The sequence below is a fragment of the Papio anubis genome, chromosome 8 (assembly GCF_008728515.1).
Source record: "Papio anubis isolate 15944 chromosome 8, Panubis1.0, whole genome shotgun sequence".
NCBI lineage: Eukaryota > Metazoa > Chordata > Mammalia > Primates > Cercopithecidae > Papio > Papio anubis.
Genome location: NC_044983.1, coordinates 62,893,990 through 62,911,780, shown reverse-complemented (window position 1 = coordinate 62,911,780; position 17,791 = coordinate 62,893,990). Strand labels below are relative to the sequence as shown.

The window sequence follows — 17,791 nt, the reverse complement described above, 5'->3', positions numbered from 1 at the left end:
CAATAAATTACCTTCCCCTCAACCTAAAACAGAAATCACACATAGAAATATGGTAATAGGCAGGGCCCTCTGGCTCACACCTATAATCACAGCACTTTGGGAAGCAGATGTATTGCTTGAGCTCAGGAGTTTGAGACCAGCCTGGGCAATATGGAAAAAAACCCCGTCTCTACTAAAAAATACAAAAATTAGCCAGGTATGGTAGCCTGCACCTGTAGTCCCACCTACTTGGGAGGCTGAGGCACTAGAATTGCTTGAATCAGGAGGCAGAGGTTGCTGGGAGCCAAGATCATGCCACTGCACTCCAGCCTGGGTGACAGAAAGAGACTCTGTCTCCAAAAAAAGAAAAAGAAATATGGTACTGCCCAGGCACAGTGGCTCACAGCTGTAATCCTAGCACTTTGGGAGGCCGAGGCAGGTGGATCACCTGAGGTCAGGAGGTTGAGACCAGCCTGACCAACATGGTGAAACCATGTTTCTACTAAAAATACAAAAATTAGCCAGGCGTGGGGGTGGGTACTTGTAATCCTAGCCACTCAGGAGGCTGAAGCAGGAGAAACACCTGAACCCGGGAGGCAGTGGCTGTAGTGAGCCAAAGATCGTGCCATTGCACTCCAGCCTGGGTGACAGAGCGAGACTCCGTCTCAAAAAAATAAAAATAAAAATAGAAATACGGTACTAATATGTAGTTCAATATGGGCATTATTCAGAGGACCCAACATTAACTTTACAATGGACTTTACAAGGAACTTGATACCCTAACTAGTTAACTGATTCCTGGGGTACCTAGGAAATTAATACATAGCAGGTAGTAAGGGAGTTTTCTGCCAGGGCTTGAGGGAGTGATGATAAGAGAGGGATGGTGTTTCTAGTCCTGAAAAAAAAAAAAAATTACTTACTGCTGCTTCACTCAGCACTAGGTCTCCTCTATTTTTGAAAATGGAGCTCTAAGTTATGGTCATTATGAGGCTTAGTCAGACTCCTCCCATCATTTCTTTATCATTAAATCTTCCCTAAGCACCAAGACAAGATAGCTGGGATCCCCACAGACAATACCCCTGCTCTACTGGAGTTTCCTTTTTGCAGGGGAGCATTCACTGGGGCCATAAAGGACCCTGGTCAAGGCTGACAGAGACCTCTAATACCTAAGGTGAAAGGAACTCTATGGAGATTTATTACAATGCAAAATACTAAAAAGATGTCTAAGAGACCATTAAATTGGACTGCTGTCTAGTTTCCATTAATGCTAATAGTTAAATACACTGGTAAGTTAGGAAATAGGTTATTAAATCTTCACATGTGAGCTACATCACATTTGTTTTGAGCCTAGCACATGATAGGAGCTGGATAATTTGGCAAATTATTTAGTGAATACGAGATTCCTTTTGTACAAATATTCATGAAATTGCAATAAAGAACCAACTCGGAGATGTCTTTAATCAGAATATATATTAAAATTATTCCAAAGTAAATGTATTCAACCAATTCTTGCTAAATGATGATAAATGTAACATGTTTTATAACTTAAGTTAGAACTTAAGAGTCACAAAGACATATATTTATTTATTTCAAATACATACATTTATTTATTCTTCACTAGACTCTCAAGGGGTAGAAATTATCATGTATAATTTTCAAGTGAGAAAATTGAGGGACTGCTTGAGTACTCTTTCTTAAATCATATTGGTTTACCAAAAGAATTTACTAATGAAAAGAAAAATTAATAAAATGTCAAAAAAAAACATTAAACTGAATTAAATATGCATGTTTGGAAAATGGAAAGCTGCACAGTTATGGCATTTATAACACTGTAAAAGTAAATATAGAAAAAAAAAAAAAACACTACCTCTCGATTGTTTAGAACTTATTGACCTACTATGGGAGAATTACTGAATCACTGAAAATTACCACCTTGGAATAACATTTCATTATCTAGCCAATCTATATCTTGAAATTTCCTCACCTTGTTTACCTTGTTTCAATATTCCTAGAGAATACAAACAAAAATCTAAACAAAGCATAATTAGGCAAATTAACATGCTACGTTAAAATCCTACCACATACTGGATTAGAGTCAGAGACATCGGTATGAACTTAATATATATACAAATAGATATAGGAACAATTATAGATATGTTTATATTTATGACTTAGTATACATACATATATTATCCAGAGGGCCTAGAAGCAATGACACCCAGCAATAAACAGATCCAGCTTATCTGGTTTCTAAACACATTCTCCAAAAGGAACCAGGGTTCAATGGAGAAATAGCTGATTCTAGGGATGGGGTAGGGGAAATACAAGATGATCCTGAGGCATCTGGAAAGAAGTCTTCAAAAAATGAAAGGATGGGGACATGTCAAAGAGACACAGGAGCCAACCTGAAAGAGCTCCAAATGGCCAAAGTTGGAACAATTTGTGAAATAAAATAATGTAGCACTCACTTATAACCCAAAGTGTAAGATAAATACACATGAGATGACAGTAATAAATAAATGACTGAATAAATAAATAAATGGAAGAAGAAGAGACAAGTCTTTCTTATGGAAGAATTCTAAAAACTATATGTGGGTAACCCCCTGCTCCAAGAGATGAAGCTTAATTCCACCTCTTTCTCACTCTTGCAGGTGTGCTAGATTTAGTGATTTGTGACCAAAGAATAGTTAACTTTCTAGTGCAGAATCCTGGCAAACACTACTTTAACCAAGGTTAACATTTCCAGAGGTATCATGTGGATATCATGTAGCCCTGATATAATGTGATGTCAGAACAGTGCCTGTGCTCTTCTTTCCAGAAACTCTTAATCCCAGTCTAATAATCAGAAAACATCAGACAAATCCAGACTAGAGAAGGAGGCATTCTACAGGATACCTGGCCAGTGCCCATGTAGACTTTCACAAGAAAAATAAGAGAAGACTGGGAAACTGTCCCAGACCCGAGGAGACTGGGAGACATGACAACTAAATGCAACGTGGTACATCTTGTATGGGGCCCATGAACAGAAGAAGAACATTAGTAGAAAACTGGAGAAATCCAAAGAGTCTCAAATTTAGTTCATAGTAATGTTCTAATGTCAGCCTCTGAGTTGTGACAAACATACCATGGTAATACAAGACGTTAACAATAGGGAAAACCAGATGAAGGGTGTACAGAAACTCTATGTATCGTTTGCAACTTTTTCTTTTTTTTTTGTGAGACGGAGTCTCACTCTGTCGCCTAGGCTGGAGTGCAGTGGTGTGATCTGGGCTCACTGCAACCTCCACCTCCTGGGTTCATACCATTCTCCTGCCTCAGCCTCCTAAGTAGCTGGGACCACAGGCGCATGCCACCACACCCAGTTAATTTTTTGTATTTTTAGTAGAGACGGGGTTTCACCATGTTAGCCAGGATGGTCTCGATCTCCCGACCTCGTGATCCACCCGCCTTGGCCTCCCAAAGTGCTGGGATTACAGGTGTGAGCAACCACACCCAGCCTGCAACTTTTTTATAATCAAAATTATCCCAAAATGGAAAGTTTGTTTTTAAAAAGAGAAAGAAAGGAATTGTGGTAGTTACCCACTATGTTGATTTTACAACCTACTAAAACAGTGCAAACTGAAGTTTGAAGAACACTGCTTTAAAAATTTATGACTCCTGGCAAAAATGATCAGAAATGTTTGGTAGCCTGTAAGTGATTTTGTTGAAAAAAAGTATTTCAGAAAGCTACGTTATTAATGGAAAATATAAAAAACAGTTCTAAAATGCAACTACTGTCTGTAATTATTCCAACCCAGAAATTTCTATTCCTACAACATGAATCCCCTTGAGAACTAAATTTCTACAACGGATTTTGTAAAAGACAAAGAAAAGGAAAGTAAGGAGATTCTAAGTAAGATGAATTAGTCCTGTTCCCAAACTGCAAAATTACTGCATAGGTGAAGTAAAAGAACTCAAGAGAAAACAAAAAGTGCAATTCTAAACTTGCCTGATAGGAATTTCATCATCACTGTCCATGTGTAGCAATCGCTCTTGTAGACGCCTCTCTTCACTACGAAGTTGTTTTCTCATTTCTGATAATTCCATAATTACATTTTTTTTCTCCTCTGCAAATTCCCATTGATAAGCAAAACATGACAGGAATAAGAACAAAAGACTAAACATTAAAACTAATAATAAAGTGAAACTGCTCAGAGACAATTTTATGAAAGATATTTTAACATTTTATATATACACACATACACAGATCATAATTATGAATGTCATTAGGACCCATAAGTACATTTTTTATAATATAGGAATTTTAGAAGCGATATTCTTGTGGGAGGGCAACTATAAAGGAGAGGCACAAGGAAGTTCCTTTATGGTGATGGAACAGTTCTGTATCTTGATTGCAGTGGTATTTGCACAAATTGCGCATGATAAAAATGCACAGAAATACACATACATAAATGCATGTAAAAAATGGTAAAATCTGATGGTCTGTGGAGCACACCAATGTCCACTTCCTGGCTATGAGACTGTACTACCTAAGATGTTACCCCAGGGGAAAGTTGGAGAAAGGGTACACAGCACCTATCTCTCTACTGTTTCTGCAGTTTTCTATGAGTTTATAATTATTTCAAAATGAAAAGTTAAAAAGGGAAATACTCTAGGTAACAGGTTTAGTAGTTAACTCTACCTTCTGCACGGAGCTGATTTTTCCTGGCAGGTACCGGGGGTGACTGTGCCCTGGACATGGAACTTTCCTGTTTAACAATAATGACAAAGACATGCTCAGTATGTCTTCCCTACATAGAAGCTTGAAGGGAGTAATTTTTTGAAGGATTTATATGTAAAGGAAACCAAACTCCACACTATCCTACCTCCAAAACTTATATCTATTCTAGAGTATATCTACCATGTATATCTGTTCTTCCTTCTCATCACAATGGAAGTGTCCTTGCCTCTACCCAAAGAGAATCCCTTCATCTGTACTCTGTACCTGATAATTGACTCCCATTCTCCTCCGATTATTCTTTTTTTCCAACTTCCTCTCTCCAAGTACTTTCCTCTCAGCCTATGTGTAAAAACCTCTCCCTTTCTTAAAAAAAATTTTACCTCACCCTTCATTGCTCACTGTCTCCTGTCCATTCTGTCCTTCCTTTCATAGCTGAGCTTCCTTAAAGAATAGTAAATGCAGTACTTTTGGGTCTACTGCCTATTCTCATTCACTTCTCAACACACAGCTATGGCCTTTGCTTTCTCACACCCATCACTCCAACAATACTGCCCTCACCAAAGTCATGAAGTGACCCCCAAGTGACATATTCAGTGGGCATTCTACTTGGCCAGTCACAACTGCCGCCACTGCCATCCTCTCTCACCCTCTCTCCGTTCCTTTCCCTGCTTCTCAAATATTGGTAATTCCCCAGTATTCTATTCTCAGCCTCCTTTACTTCTCTTGTAGACACTCATCGTAGACAATGGTACTAATTTAACAAGCACCAATATGTTGATGATGTCCAGAACTACAAATCGAGTCCAGAACTCATTCTGCTGCCACAATTCATATTTTCAACTGCCTACTCTATACAACCCTCACCAAAAACTTGAAAGTTATCGTAGACTCCTACCCACCACACACTCAACAAATAGTACTACTATGTCTCTTAAATGTATCATAAAGCTGTCACACCTTCTCAGTTCTTGGTGTCACTGCCTTTGTTTGGGTCCTCAGTCTCACATCTTGACTTCTGCAAAAGTATCTTATCTCCATGTTTAGTCTTGCCCCACCTCCAAAACTTATCTCCACACCATTGCCTGAAAAAACATTATACAAAAGTGGCCATGTCATTCCCCTACTTAAATATTACAATGAATTCCCATGCATTATCTACCACAGACATACTAAATCAGAATCTCAAAAGGTGGGATTCAGAAACATGTTCTTCTGACACATTTCTTTACCTATTCTGGTAATTAGCCTGTCTGGAATCTACCAGCCTATGGAACAAAATCAAAGTTCTTAGCACTCCATACAGCATGCCACACATGTTCTGACCTCCACTTCCTCTGCTGCCTTAATGCACAGGCATCATCAGGCCAGACCACACCATGGAAGATTCTCCACATGTGCCACGAGCTTACATTGCTCTCCACGACTTTCCACAAAGTGAAAATCCCTCACCCTCCTCTTCAAGGCAAATTCCTGCATATTCTTCAAGCATCAACTTGAGGATCAATCTTAGAACATTTTCCATGTTTTCCTTGTAGTTCAATCTAAAGTATAACAGACTTCATGAACATATCTACAGCTAGCTAGCTTGAGGGGCTAAATTATCGTTTGTCAAAAGAAACTTTAGGGCACCAAGCACTATCAGTTACAATCGAAGCAGCAAGCAAATTACTGTAGATACCACCTGTATCTCAGATCTGAAAAAATTTAACCTATCCAAATACAACGAAAAAGAAAATTTCATTCAATCCCCCAATCCAAAATAACTGAGCTCGGATGAACAAATAAAAATGAAAGTACATACATGAATAAAGGAACGTATGATGCTGTCAACTGAAGGAGGTCTTTGAAGTTTGCTTGCAATTTTGTTCTGAAGGGCAGGAACTATAGGAGAAGGCTGTCTCAAGCGCTGAAAATTTTTAAAAATTTAAGAGCATAATTGCTTCATCACACTCACACACACACACACACGCACACACACCCCCCACACACACCCCTTATAGTTAAGAAAGTTATCTAAGAAGTTTAGATTGTTATTGCTTTTATTTAATAAAATGTTTTTTACAAAAGTCAGAAATTCAATTACGTAAGATCAAACATGTTGGTTATGATAAACATAAATGGATTTAGACATCTTTATTAAAAGAGTATGATTGTCAGATTAGGATTTAAAAAAATCAACAAACTCAAGTAAAGCAACAAAAAAGAAAAAATATGACAAAACTAAATCATCTTTAATAATAAGAAGATACCATTACAATACAAAAAAATTAAATAACAAAATCCTTCTTCTGGAAAACAATACAAATCAATCTCTAAGATCTAGATCTAATCACTAACAGCATCATGGATGAGGGACTTTTCAAGATCACAATGGGGTTCTACATTTCAGTTTATAGTGTATTAAACCTTATAGTCCAAAAACTTCATTATAAATACAACATAGACCTTCTAAAGCCCTGTAGAGGATGCAGCAAACAAGCCATACTACATATAACAAAAGACCAAAAAGCTCTCAAAGTCAGAAATGCAATTAATGCAATCAAAGACATTAGTTTTGATAAACATAAATGGATTTAGATATCCCTATTTTAAAAGATTAGGCCAGGTGCAGTGGCTCATGTCTATAATCCCAACACTTCGGGAGGCCAAGCAGGCAAGTCCCCTAAGGAGAGGAGTTCAAGACCAGCCTGGTCAACATGGTGAAACCCTGTCTCTAATAAAAATTAGCCAGGTGTGATAGTTTGAACCTGTAATTCCAGCTACTGGGGAGGCTGAGGCAGGAGACTCACTTGAACCTGGGAGGTGGAAGTTGCAGTGGGCCGAGATTGCACCACTGCACTCCAGCCTGGGTGACAGAGTGAGACTCTGTCTCTAAATAAATAAATATAAACTTATAACTCAGATTAGGATTTTTAAAATTCAACAAACTAAATATAGAAGCTAACTAAATGAAAAATATGGTGACACAAAGGTAAAACTGAAGGAATAGACAAAAATATACATCAGACATACGTAAATTAAAAAAACGATAGCAATATTAATTTCAGGAAGGCAAATGCACTAAATGGGATAAAGCTGATTTAAAACTTTATGGTACTTTACAATTAAATTGTAACATCATAAAAGTATATATTGCTAAAAAAACAACATTTTTAAAAAACATAAGAAATTGCAAGAAATATAATTATGGGAAACTAACAATTCTCTTTAATTCTTTTTTTTTTTTTTTGAAATGGAGTCTCGCTCTGTCACCCAGGCTGGAGTGCCGTGCTGCGATCACGGCTCACTGCAACCTCTGCCTCCCAAGTTCAACCGATTCGCCTGCCTCAGTCTCCTCAGTAGCTGGGACTACAGGTGCCCGCCACCACGCCCGGCTAATTTTTGTATTTGTTAGTAGAGATGGGGTTTCACCATGCTGCTCAGGCTGGTCTCGATCTCCTGGTCTCAAGTGATCCGCCCGCTTTGACTTCCCAGAGCGTTGGGATTACAGGTGTGAGCCACCGCGCCCAGCCTCTTTCATTCTTAAATGATGAATTTTACAATAAAAAATTATCTGTGAGGCAGGGTGCGGTGGCTCATGCCTGCAATTCTACCACTTTGGGAGGCTGAGGCAGGAAGACAACTTGAGCCCAAAAATTTGAGATCGGCCTAGGCAACATAGCAAGACCTGGTCTCTTAAAAAAAAAGAAAGAAGGCCGGGCGTGGTGGCTCACTCCTGTAATCTCAGCACTTTGGGAGGCAGAGGTGGGCGGATCACCTTAGGTCAGGAGTCTGAGACCAATCTGGCCAACATGGTGAAACCCCGTTTCTACTAAAAATACAAAAATTAGCTGGGCATGACGGTGTGCGCCTGTAGTCCTAGCTACTTGAGAGGCTGAGGCAGGAGAATTGCTTGAAAGAATATATATACACACATATATATAAAAAATCCACTCTGAACTTCTGTATTAGTCTTGTCATGAACTATAACAAACAGTTCATGTTGTACTGTCTGCATACCATATTCTTAGGTGGCGCCACATACACCATGGGAACGAGATTAAGAATGGCTGAAGTAAGTAAATTCATTACCTTCAATGGACAGAAAATACCAACAAAGCACAGTGACAGTACCTCATATAGAAAGTTCAGTACATTGTGCCCAGATTACACACTAAGACAGAACAGGAACCAAGGCACCTCCTCCTCTTTTTCCGCTTTTCTAACGACTACACAACTCTCACAGTGAAAGTGGGTTAAACTGTGGGTTTGATTGACATTTTTGTCTGAAACTTACCTTTGCTTCTTCCCCAGTCAAATTATCTCTTTCATAGTAGTGCTGAAGTTGCAGGTTATATTTTTCTTCTTCTTCTTTCTTCTTTCTTTCTGCTTCTTTTTGTCTTTCTTCAGCTAACCGAATATGCTCTTCATTTTTTAGCCTTTGCTTTAAAATAGAAAAATATGCATTCCGTATATTCCTTCTACAGTACATTCAAAAATGTGCTGCCTTATTTTTCTGATAAAATGAGATAAAGATATAGATGACATGATACGGTGTTCTTTAACACAAGCTGTCTGCTTAAAAATAAAATATTAGGCATCTTTTATAAAGTCTTCAGTCAGCCTACATCTATTTTTTTAAAGTCATCACTTATCTCCTTTCTTAAATTACCCTTTCACCTTAATAAAATAATATCCAATGAATGGATAGTGATCTCATATTTTCTAAATGTACTCCAACACTGTTCTCCTTTGTAAGTAACAAACACCTTTTCAAGTCAAAATAAAGATTTCACCTTCAGACTAAGTAGTAAAATACAATAGGGAAAAGAGATGTACCTCCTCCTCTTTCTCCCTTTTCTTTTCCTGTTCCTCTTCATACTCCTGCTGAATTCGTGCCCTCTGTTCTGCAAGCCGTCTTTCTTCTTTTTCTTCGGCAATTCTCAGTCTCTCTCGCTCTGCTTCCTCTCTCTGTTTCTTTTCCTCAATCTAAAAAATTAAACCTAGTTATTTCTCTTGTAAAACTATTGAAAAGTTAGAATATCACTTATTTTTTTTTTCTGATAGCATACAAACTCAACATTTGTACCCTCTTTTTGCATGTTCCTAAATTTTTCAGTATCCTGTATTTTCAGGGAGGCTACATGATTTACTGTACTGTTAAAAGCTTTGAGTTAAATTCCAGTTCCACCAAACAGACTGTGTGACCTTAAGAAACTTGCTTGTCCTCAGTTTTCTTTTTTCTGGTAAAGTTATTAATGCCTACATCTCAAAGGAGTGCTAAAAGAATTAAAGTGAAACAATGTAAGGAACATAAAAGTTCCTCCTATATAGAAGGTTCTAAGCAACTAATTCATGATTATATTATTTTATAGTGATTGCTGCTATTATATGTCAAAATTCTTAGAATTGATTATTATTCTAAAATAACAGTGAAATTAGTATTTTAGTATTCAATCATTTTTTAATGCAAGAGCCGCTTCTCCCAAATGCCCTTTGTTCTTTCCTAACTATAGAGGTTAATGGAGAAAGAACTAAAACTATTAGGTGGAGGAGGATTTAGGTCACAAGGACTCATAATTAAGTTTCATCTTGAATGCTACCCGGAGTCTGCAGTGTTGAGTACTCTAGAGCCTAAGATCTGAAGGAAATCTAGAGCCTAAGATTTGAAGGAAAGAAGGCTCTAAGAGAGAGATAGTCCACACCCCCAGTGAATGAGGCAGGGAAGAATGGCAGCACTGGAACCAGGTATTCATGTCTCTGGTTTAAGGTTATCAACAGATTTTAGTTACCCTTAGGTATGGATCATACAACTCAGCATATTTTTGTTTTTCTTCTCTGCACTTCCTCTAGCTTCAAGGTTGCTCTATCTAGTGCTGCTAAGTGAGCTACAAGAACTTTAATCCGGCTGGGCATAGTGGCTCACCTGAGGTCAGGAGTTCAAAACCAGCCTGGCCAATATGGTGTAACCCCATCTCTACTAAAAATACAAAAATTAGCCAGGCGTGGTGATACGTCCCTGTAATCCCAGCTACTCAGGAGGCTGAGATGGGAGAATCACTTGAAACCAGGAGATGGAGGTTGCAGTGAGCTGAGATTGCGCCACTGCACTCCAGCATGGGCGACAGAGTGAGACTCTGCCAAAAAAAAAAAAAGAACTTTAATCTTCTAACACATCCTATGATTTTATATACTAGGGCTTTTTCTAACACTTCTTTCTCACAACATGATTAAATATGCACAAGCCTAATATTTAGTACTTTTAGTTAGCAATTTGCATCCAATCACTTCTTCAAGTCCAATACGCCTAAAGAAAACATCATTTATAATTCATCAAAATTTCATATTCAATACTCAGTTCCCCCTTCTTCCTACTCCACGGAAAAAAAAAAATCACATTGCCACAGGGGTCACTTCTCCATCAAAATCAAAGAATTCTAATTTTTAAGCTATTAATGGATCATACACCTAATGGAGCCAAAGTTCAGTGCCAACAGGAATGCTAGACAGTTGTTCAACAGCTTTCTGGTCTGGAAAGCAGGGAAAGCTATCTTCTTGTCATGGTTTTCCAATTACATAACACAAAATTGCTTCAGAGTTCTTAAAAATATTTTATTTGTTAATTATTTTTAAAGCTGTGATCAAAAATGTCAAACATTCACAAGTGTTATTAATATTCACCAAATGTTAACAGCCTGAAGACTTCTGATGCATTAATTTGAGCTAACTGTAGAACTTACCTGTACAGACCTCAGGCTAAAGCTTTTCTTACATAACATCTTTGTGCACAGATTTGAACATAATATTTGTTTTAACAAAAGTTTTGTATACTTTTTATCTGACATTATATTTTTGATGGTAATAATAAATATCATTGATCTATTTTACATTTTCTTAGAATTACATGTTAGGTTTTGTTTGAGGTGGGAGAAGAGATTTTTAAGCGGCTGCTGAAAGAAAAATTTAAAAACCATCATCTGAAAGCAATCCATTCACAGATAAATTGAGGGTTGACAGGGTGGAAGAACTGAAGGTTGAAACTAAAATAGTTAAAGCTTCCCCCATTACCATAGCTTTTCTAGAGGTAAAGACTTCCTAGTGAATCCTATAAATAGAAGTGTGATATCCACAGATATTACACTTAAAGTCTGGAGACTTGGATTCAAGCAATGGCATCACAATTTGCTAGCTCTGACACCCTGGGCAAGCCTGTTAGTCTGTGTATTAGTTGTATGTTATTAAACAGAGATAATAAAACACCCCTCAGAGAAATCTGAGGTTTGATGAGATACTATATGTAAAAGGATCTTACGAACAATAAAAGGCTATACAATTGTAAGATTTTTTTGGCTGAATTCTACCTTAGACCATGGTAAGAACTGCTAAGCATTAGAAGAGGTACTTAAATTTTGACCTGCTGTCATGGTCAATATACCACACAGTCCTTTACGTTCAACAGGGACTCCAAACTCTCAACTTGCTGCTACATGACTTGAGTGCAAAATATTGGGACCTCTGATACCAGTCTCTCATATTCAACATCTATATTGTTTCTGTTGAACCTTAAAAAGGACTTTCCATCAATTTCCACTGTCACCCACGCTAGTAAAATGTCCCTGCTTCCAGTCTTTTTAATCCTGTTATTGTACCTTAAACAGTGATGTCACATCAATCATCCTTTTTTCACTCTGTCGCCCAGGCAGGAGTAAAGTGGCATATCTTGGCTCACTGCAACCTCTGCCTCCTGGGCTCAAGCAATTCTCCCACCTCAGCCTCCCGAGTAGCTGGGGTGACAGGCACACACTACCATGCCTGGCTAATTTTTTGTAGAAATGGGGTTTCATCATGTTGCCCAGGCTAGTCTCAAATTCCTGTGCTCGAGAGATCTGCCCACCTTGGCCTCCCAAACTGCTGGCATTACAGGTGTGAGCCACCACACTCAGCCTAATATCAATCATCCTTAAAGGCTATATCCATTACGTAACTGCCTTATTTAAGAGTCAAGAATAATTAGGATTAAAAAGAAGATATGTTTGAGGGCATCTGTTTAAGAGTTTGGGGTTAGATTACATAACCTTAAATGTTAGGTTCAAGAGTTGAGATAATTTCTGTAGGCAAAGAAAAGCTACCACCAGATTTTGAGTAAAGAATAGCAGGTGAAAAGTCGTATCAAAGGAGGATTACCCAGGCCATAAGATGAATCTGACACTGGTATCTAAGTGTGAGTGTGAAGGGGAGGGAGTTAAGGAAATAAGAAACTGTGAGTCCCTCATGGGCAAGTATCTCACATTCATCTCAGGCTCCACCCCTAGGACTCAGCCCAGGGTACACCCAGTATAGGAATAAGTCTGTTTGCTTCATAAACAACGGATGTTCAAGTGTCTTCCTTTGGGAATAGTCTGGGCATTTCTACTATGTTAAATGCTACTTATATACATAAATGAGGCAAATAATTGTAAACTGTGATTATCTTAAATCTAATTTTTATTTATTTACAATCTGTAATAAGTCAAGAATATAAAATCATTTGGAAAAAACATATTGATTTTCTAATAACTTACAAATATCTAGAAAGATGCATTCTCTGCCTAATAGATGAATATTTTAGTAAGTTAGTTTTTGAAATCTCAGCCTTCTTAGATTTAAAATTAATTATTTAGGCTGGGCGTGGTGGCTCATACCTGTAATCCCAGCACTTTGGGGGACCAAAGTGGGCAGATCACTTGAGGTCAGTAGTTCGAGACCAGTCTGGCCAAGATGGTGAAATCCTGTCTCTATTAAAAATACGAAAATTGGTTGGGTGCAGTGGCTTATGCCTATAATCCCAGCACTTTGAGAGGCCGAGGAGGGCAGATCATGAGGTCAGGAGATCAAGACCATCCTGGCTAACATGGTGAAACCTTGTCTCTACTAAAAATACAAAAAATTAGCCAGGTGTGGTGGCAGGCACCTGTAGTCCCATCTACTTGGGAGGCTGAGGCAGGAGAATCACTTAAAGCCAGGAGGCGGAGGTTGCAGTGAGCCAAGATCTCACCACTACACCCTAGCCTGGGTAGACAGAGCAAGACTCCATCTCAAAAAAATAAAACAAATTAATGATTTAATAAAATAAAGATTAAGTCAACTACCATACTTAATACATCTGCTTATTTCCTTGAAACAAGGAAATGAAATAATAACTTTTGTACTACTGGTATCTGATCTGATATAAATTAGATATTTTAGATAAAAGTATGGCATTTTAGAATTTAGTATTTATCCTGGAGAAAATCTTTGCAAGTTTTGTTTATTAAAATCTCATGAAACTTTGAAACTGATCAAATAGCATTTCACCTGAAAACGAAGAAAATTCTTGTATAATTCTTGCTGTCTAATCTGAAGTTCAGTTGGAGGCTCACCAAATACATTTCCCCGAGCAAAAGGAGAGCTCTGTGTTTGCATATGACCTTGAAAGAAACATTTTGCAAAAACATACTATTAGCCAATGCTTAGAAAATGTAACAGTTAAAGAATGAACAGTTTGCTAATAAATTCATTTTTTTTAAAAAAAAAAGTCCAGAGATTAAAATCAGAAGAGGAAGGTTGAGATTAGAATCTGAAGATCAGGTGAACAGTAGTAAGATAAAGAAAAATGGTAAAACTAAAATAAAATTAACAGTTAACAAAATCAAATAATACCTGAAAGATACAAAGTAAACATAAAAGCTAACAGCTTAAACAACCCTCATTGCAACAAAGGCTTTAAAATAGAATTTATGGAGAGAAAAAAAGTACATATTTATATTCTTCAGTATGTGAATATCCTTTACTTAAGAATATTGCTTAATAACATATAAAATTGTTTTTAAAAATCAGTAATTTCAAAATTCTTCCCAACAGTTTAAATGACAGAACAGAAAGTCAGCTTTGAAAAACATATTTAACAAATTAGAATGTGTCTTGTTATAAGAGTTTTTATTTTTAAAACTATCAAATTAATGAGATATAAACATGAACAAAAATTTTTTATTATATATTACCTATAAATAGTATCCTATATTCTTGGAATGGAAAAAAATTATTTCATAAAAGCAATTCGAAAAACAATTACACCCTTAGAGTCTCTTTGAATGCAGACAGGAAAAAAAAAGACATTTCAATTTAAGCCTCACATAACTTTTTATATTGAGTTTCTGACTCATTCTTTATACCATTAAACTAAAGCATGTATTTCTTTTTTCTTTATTTTTGAGACAGAGTCTTGCTCTGTCACCCAGGCTGGAGTGCAGTGGCATGATCTCCGCTCACTGCAACCTCTGCCTCCTGGGCTCAAGTGATTCTCCTGCTTCAGCCTCCCGAGTAGCTGGGACTACAGGCGTGTGCCACCATGCCTGGCTAATTTTTTTTTTTTGTATTTTTAGTAGAGACAGGATTTCGTCATGTTGGCCAGGCTGGTCTCTTAACTCCTGACCTCAGATGATCCGCTCACCTTGGCCTTCAACAGTGCTGGGATTACAGGCGTGAGCCACTGCGCCCAGCCTAAAGCATGTATTTCTCGCATGTAGTTTTGTATAGGCAAACTGCTTTGCAGTTCAGCTACCACTCAGGTCTATTTTGCTTTTGTATTTAAATGTATTAATGCTTATTTGAACAGACTGGCAGAAAGCCAAATCAATACTTAAACATTATGAATACTTTTTTTCCACTAGAAAATTTTCCTACTGAAAACACCTTGAAGGCTATTTTAAATGTTATGCTGTGGTGGAAACAAACTTGAGTAGCATGTTTCACCATGATGCTCACTCCTGTTCTAAACCTTTGGGGCAATTAGAGAAGAAATATTATTAGAGACAGACAAGAGAAGTCCTTTTAGAAATGAATAAACTATAAAAGGAAAACCACAGCGAAACACTTGCTATATACAAAGAAAGCAGAAATGTATCTTGGCATGATAATAAGCCAAAAAAGTAAATTTAAGCCATATTCGTATTAGACTTCATAAGCCACAGCTCATCTAAAAACCATAAAGTAAAAGAAAAAATAATGAACATTATAAAGGGCATCAGAAACAAACCTAATGAAGATAAAATATTAGATGATAAGGAAACTTAAACACATGTTGTAAACATTCAATTTTCAGCTATATTCAAGTTCCTTCAGGCTTTTAAAATATCAAATGCTACATATATGCAAAGATATGTGTGTGTGTACATACATACACACACACACGCACTCATATACATATATATGGCATAGCACAAAATTAGGTAGATTTGAATCATTTCTTGCATTGAGAAAGTTTATTTTAGATTAATTAATTCTTTCTTTTTTTCTTTGAGATAGAGTCTCGCTCTGTCACCAGGCTGGAGTACAGTGGCATGATCTCAGCTCACTGCAACCTCCTATTCCCAGGTTCAAGCAATTCTCCTGCCTCAGCCTCCGAAGTAGCTGGGATTACAGGCGCGTGCCACCATGCCCAGCTAATTTTTGTATTTTTAGTAGAGATGGGGTTTCACCACGTAGGCCAGGATGGTCTCAATCTCCTGACCTCATGATCCACCCGCCTCGGGGCCTCCCAAAGTGCTGGGATTACAGGCGTGAGCCACTGCGCCCAGCCAATTAATTAATTCTTAGAGAAGGAAAGTCTAACTTAGGGAATTTCAATTCACAAAAAAGGGAAGTTTTAAACATTTTATGGTTTTAATTCAATTCTTAAACAGAACATCCTAGTAACAATACCAGCATAAAAACCTGGCAGTGGTACAGAAAGGTTATAGTCAACAAATTTTGCTGTGCATGTTTAATCATCAGGCTTATGCTTTTGGGAAGGGGTCATGGAAACTGTTGATTTTCTGGTGTTTTTGCTTGGTGTGCAAAGCTAGATGGCTAAAAAGTGTTATTACTAAGATAGAGAAAGTTCTAGGCTGAGCCAGAACTACAAACAATACCACGTATAGAAAAAAAGGGTAGAGAAAGACTCTTTATGGCACTGAGATCTCAATACAGACTACTAGAAGCAGCAGCAAATGAGAAAAATATCAGAAATAAGTCAAAATTCTCTCTTAGCAGCAATAATATGAAAAGGTGTTTTGATGTTCTTACCACACACTATTACAAATTAAAAGAGCCAAATCAATAATATTGTCAAAATCAAAGGTTCCAATTTTAGTGCTCTAAAAATCAAAATTGGATCCAATAAAATCTATTGTAGAACAAATAAAGCACTTTCTCATAATAAGAAAACACTGGTACAAGTTTCCCATGAAAACAGTAAATAATCCATCTCTTAAAGTGTTCAAAAAGGCTACAGATACGTGTGCCACCATCAAAGCCTTGAAAGATGCAGGGGTATGACTCTAATCACAGCTCCCCATTTCACTTATCTGTTTAGCCAAAAATAAGGGTCAACAACAAAAAAGACTGAATGATCAGTCACAAATATTTTAGAACTTCCTAATGAAAAGTTCTTTTCTAGTCTAAAATCAAAAGTTCTGTGAAAGCACAAAGTCAAATTTTGTAATGAATAAATGGCCAGTTTTATAGGCATCAAAATATAGTGTGAGGTGGTGTATTAAACTTTATTTTTAAATATATAACACAATTTAACATATACTTGACAACTTTTCCTGGTATGTCATAAAAAAGATACTGAATAATTTTCATCTTACAGAATTTTTGATTAAAGGATATTAATAGTAAATCAAAGATAAGTAGTTAAGAGGCATGTAACCAGGCGGTGGCTCCTGCCTGTAATCCCAACACTTTGGGAGGTGGAGGCGGATGGATCACAAGGTCAGGAGTTCAAGACCAGCCTGGTCAAGATGGTGAAACCCCACCTCTACTAAAAATACAAAAATTAGCCAGGGGTGGTGGCAGGCACCTGTAATCCTAGCTACGTGGGAGGCTGAGGTAGAGAACTGCTTGAACCCGGAGATGGAGGCTGCAGTGAGCTGAGATTATGCCACTGCACTCCAGCCTGGGTAACAAAGTGAGACCCCGTCTCAAAAAAAAAAAAAAACACACACACACACGTTGCTTCATTTCTTTGTATACTGTTGTTTTACAAGGGAGGGTAAATAATTACTAAAACAAGCAAAAAATGAATTTCCCTGTACAATTTATCATATCACAATG

At 37.3% G+C, this 17,791-nt stretch overlaps 1 protein-coding gene across 22 annotated transcripts in view; it reads right to left on the bottom strand.

Moving 5' to 3' along the window:
* The window catches only part of CSPP1 (centrosome and spindle pole associated protein 1), a 137,540-nt gene that overhangs the window by 32,406 nt on the left and 87,343 nt on the right, over nucleotides 1–17,791 (bottom strand). For all 22 annotated transcript variants that reach the window (XR_004185841.1, XR_004185843.1, XR_004185842.1 and 19 more), the window contains 6 exons: nucleotides 14,012–14,124; nucleotides 9,518–9,667; nucleotides 8,976–9,122; nucleotides 6,501–6,605; nucleotides 4,661–4,727; nucleotides 3,968–4,085 (listed from right to left, as the gene is read on the bottom strand). Coding sequence is in view for 18 of the 22 variants with exons in the window: in XM_031669606.1 (XP_031525466.1) it covers nucleotides 3,968–4,085; nucleotides 4,661–4,727; nucleotides 6,501–6,605; nucleotides 8,976–9,122; nucleotides 9,518–9,667; nucleotides 14,012–14,124 (700 nt within the window). In the remaining 4 variants the exon portion in view is untranslated. The remainder of the gene's footprint in view (nucleotides 1–3,967; nucleotides 4,086–4,660; nucleotides 4,728–6,500; nucleotides 6,606–8,975; nucleotides 9,123–9,517; nucleotides 9,668–14,011; nucleotides 14,125–17,791) is intronic.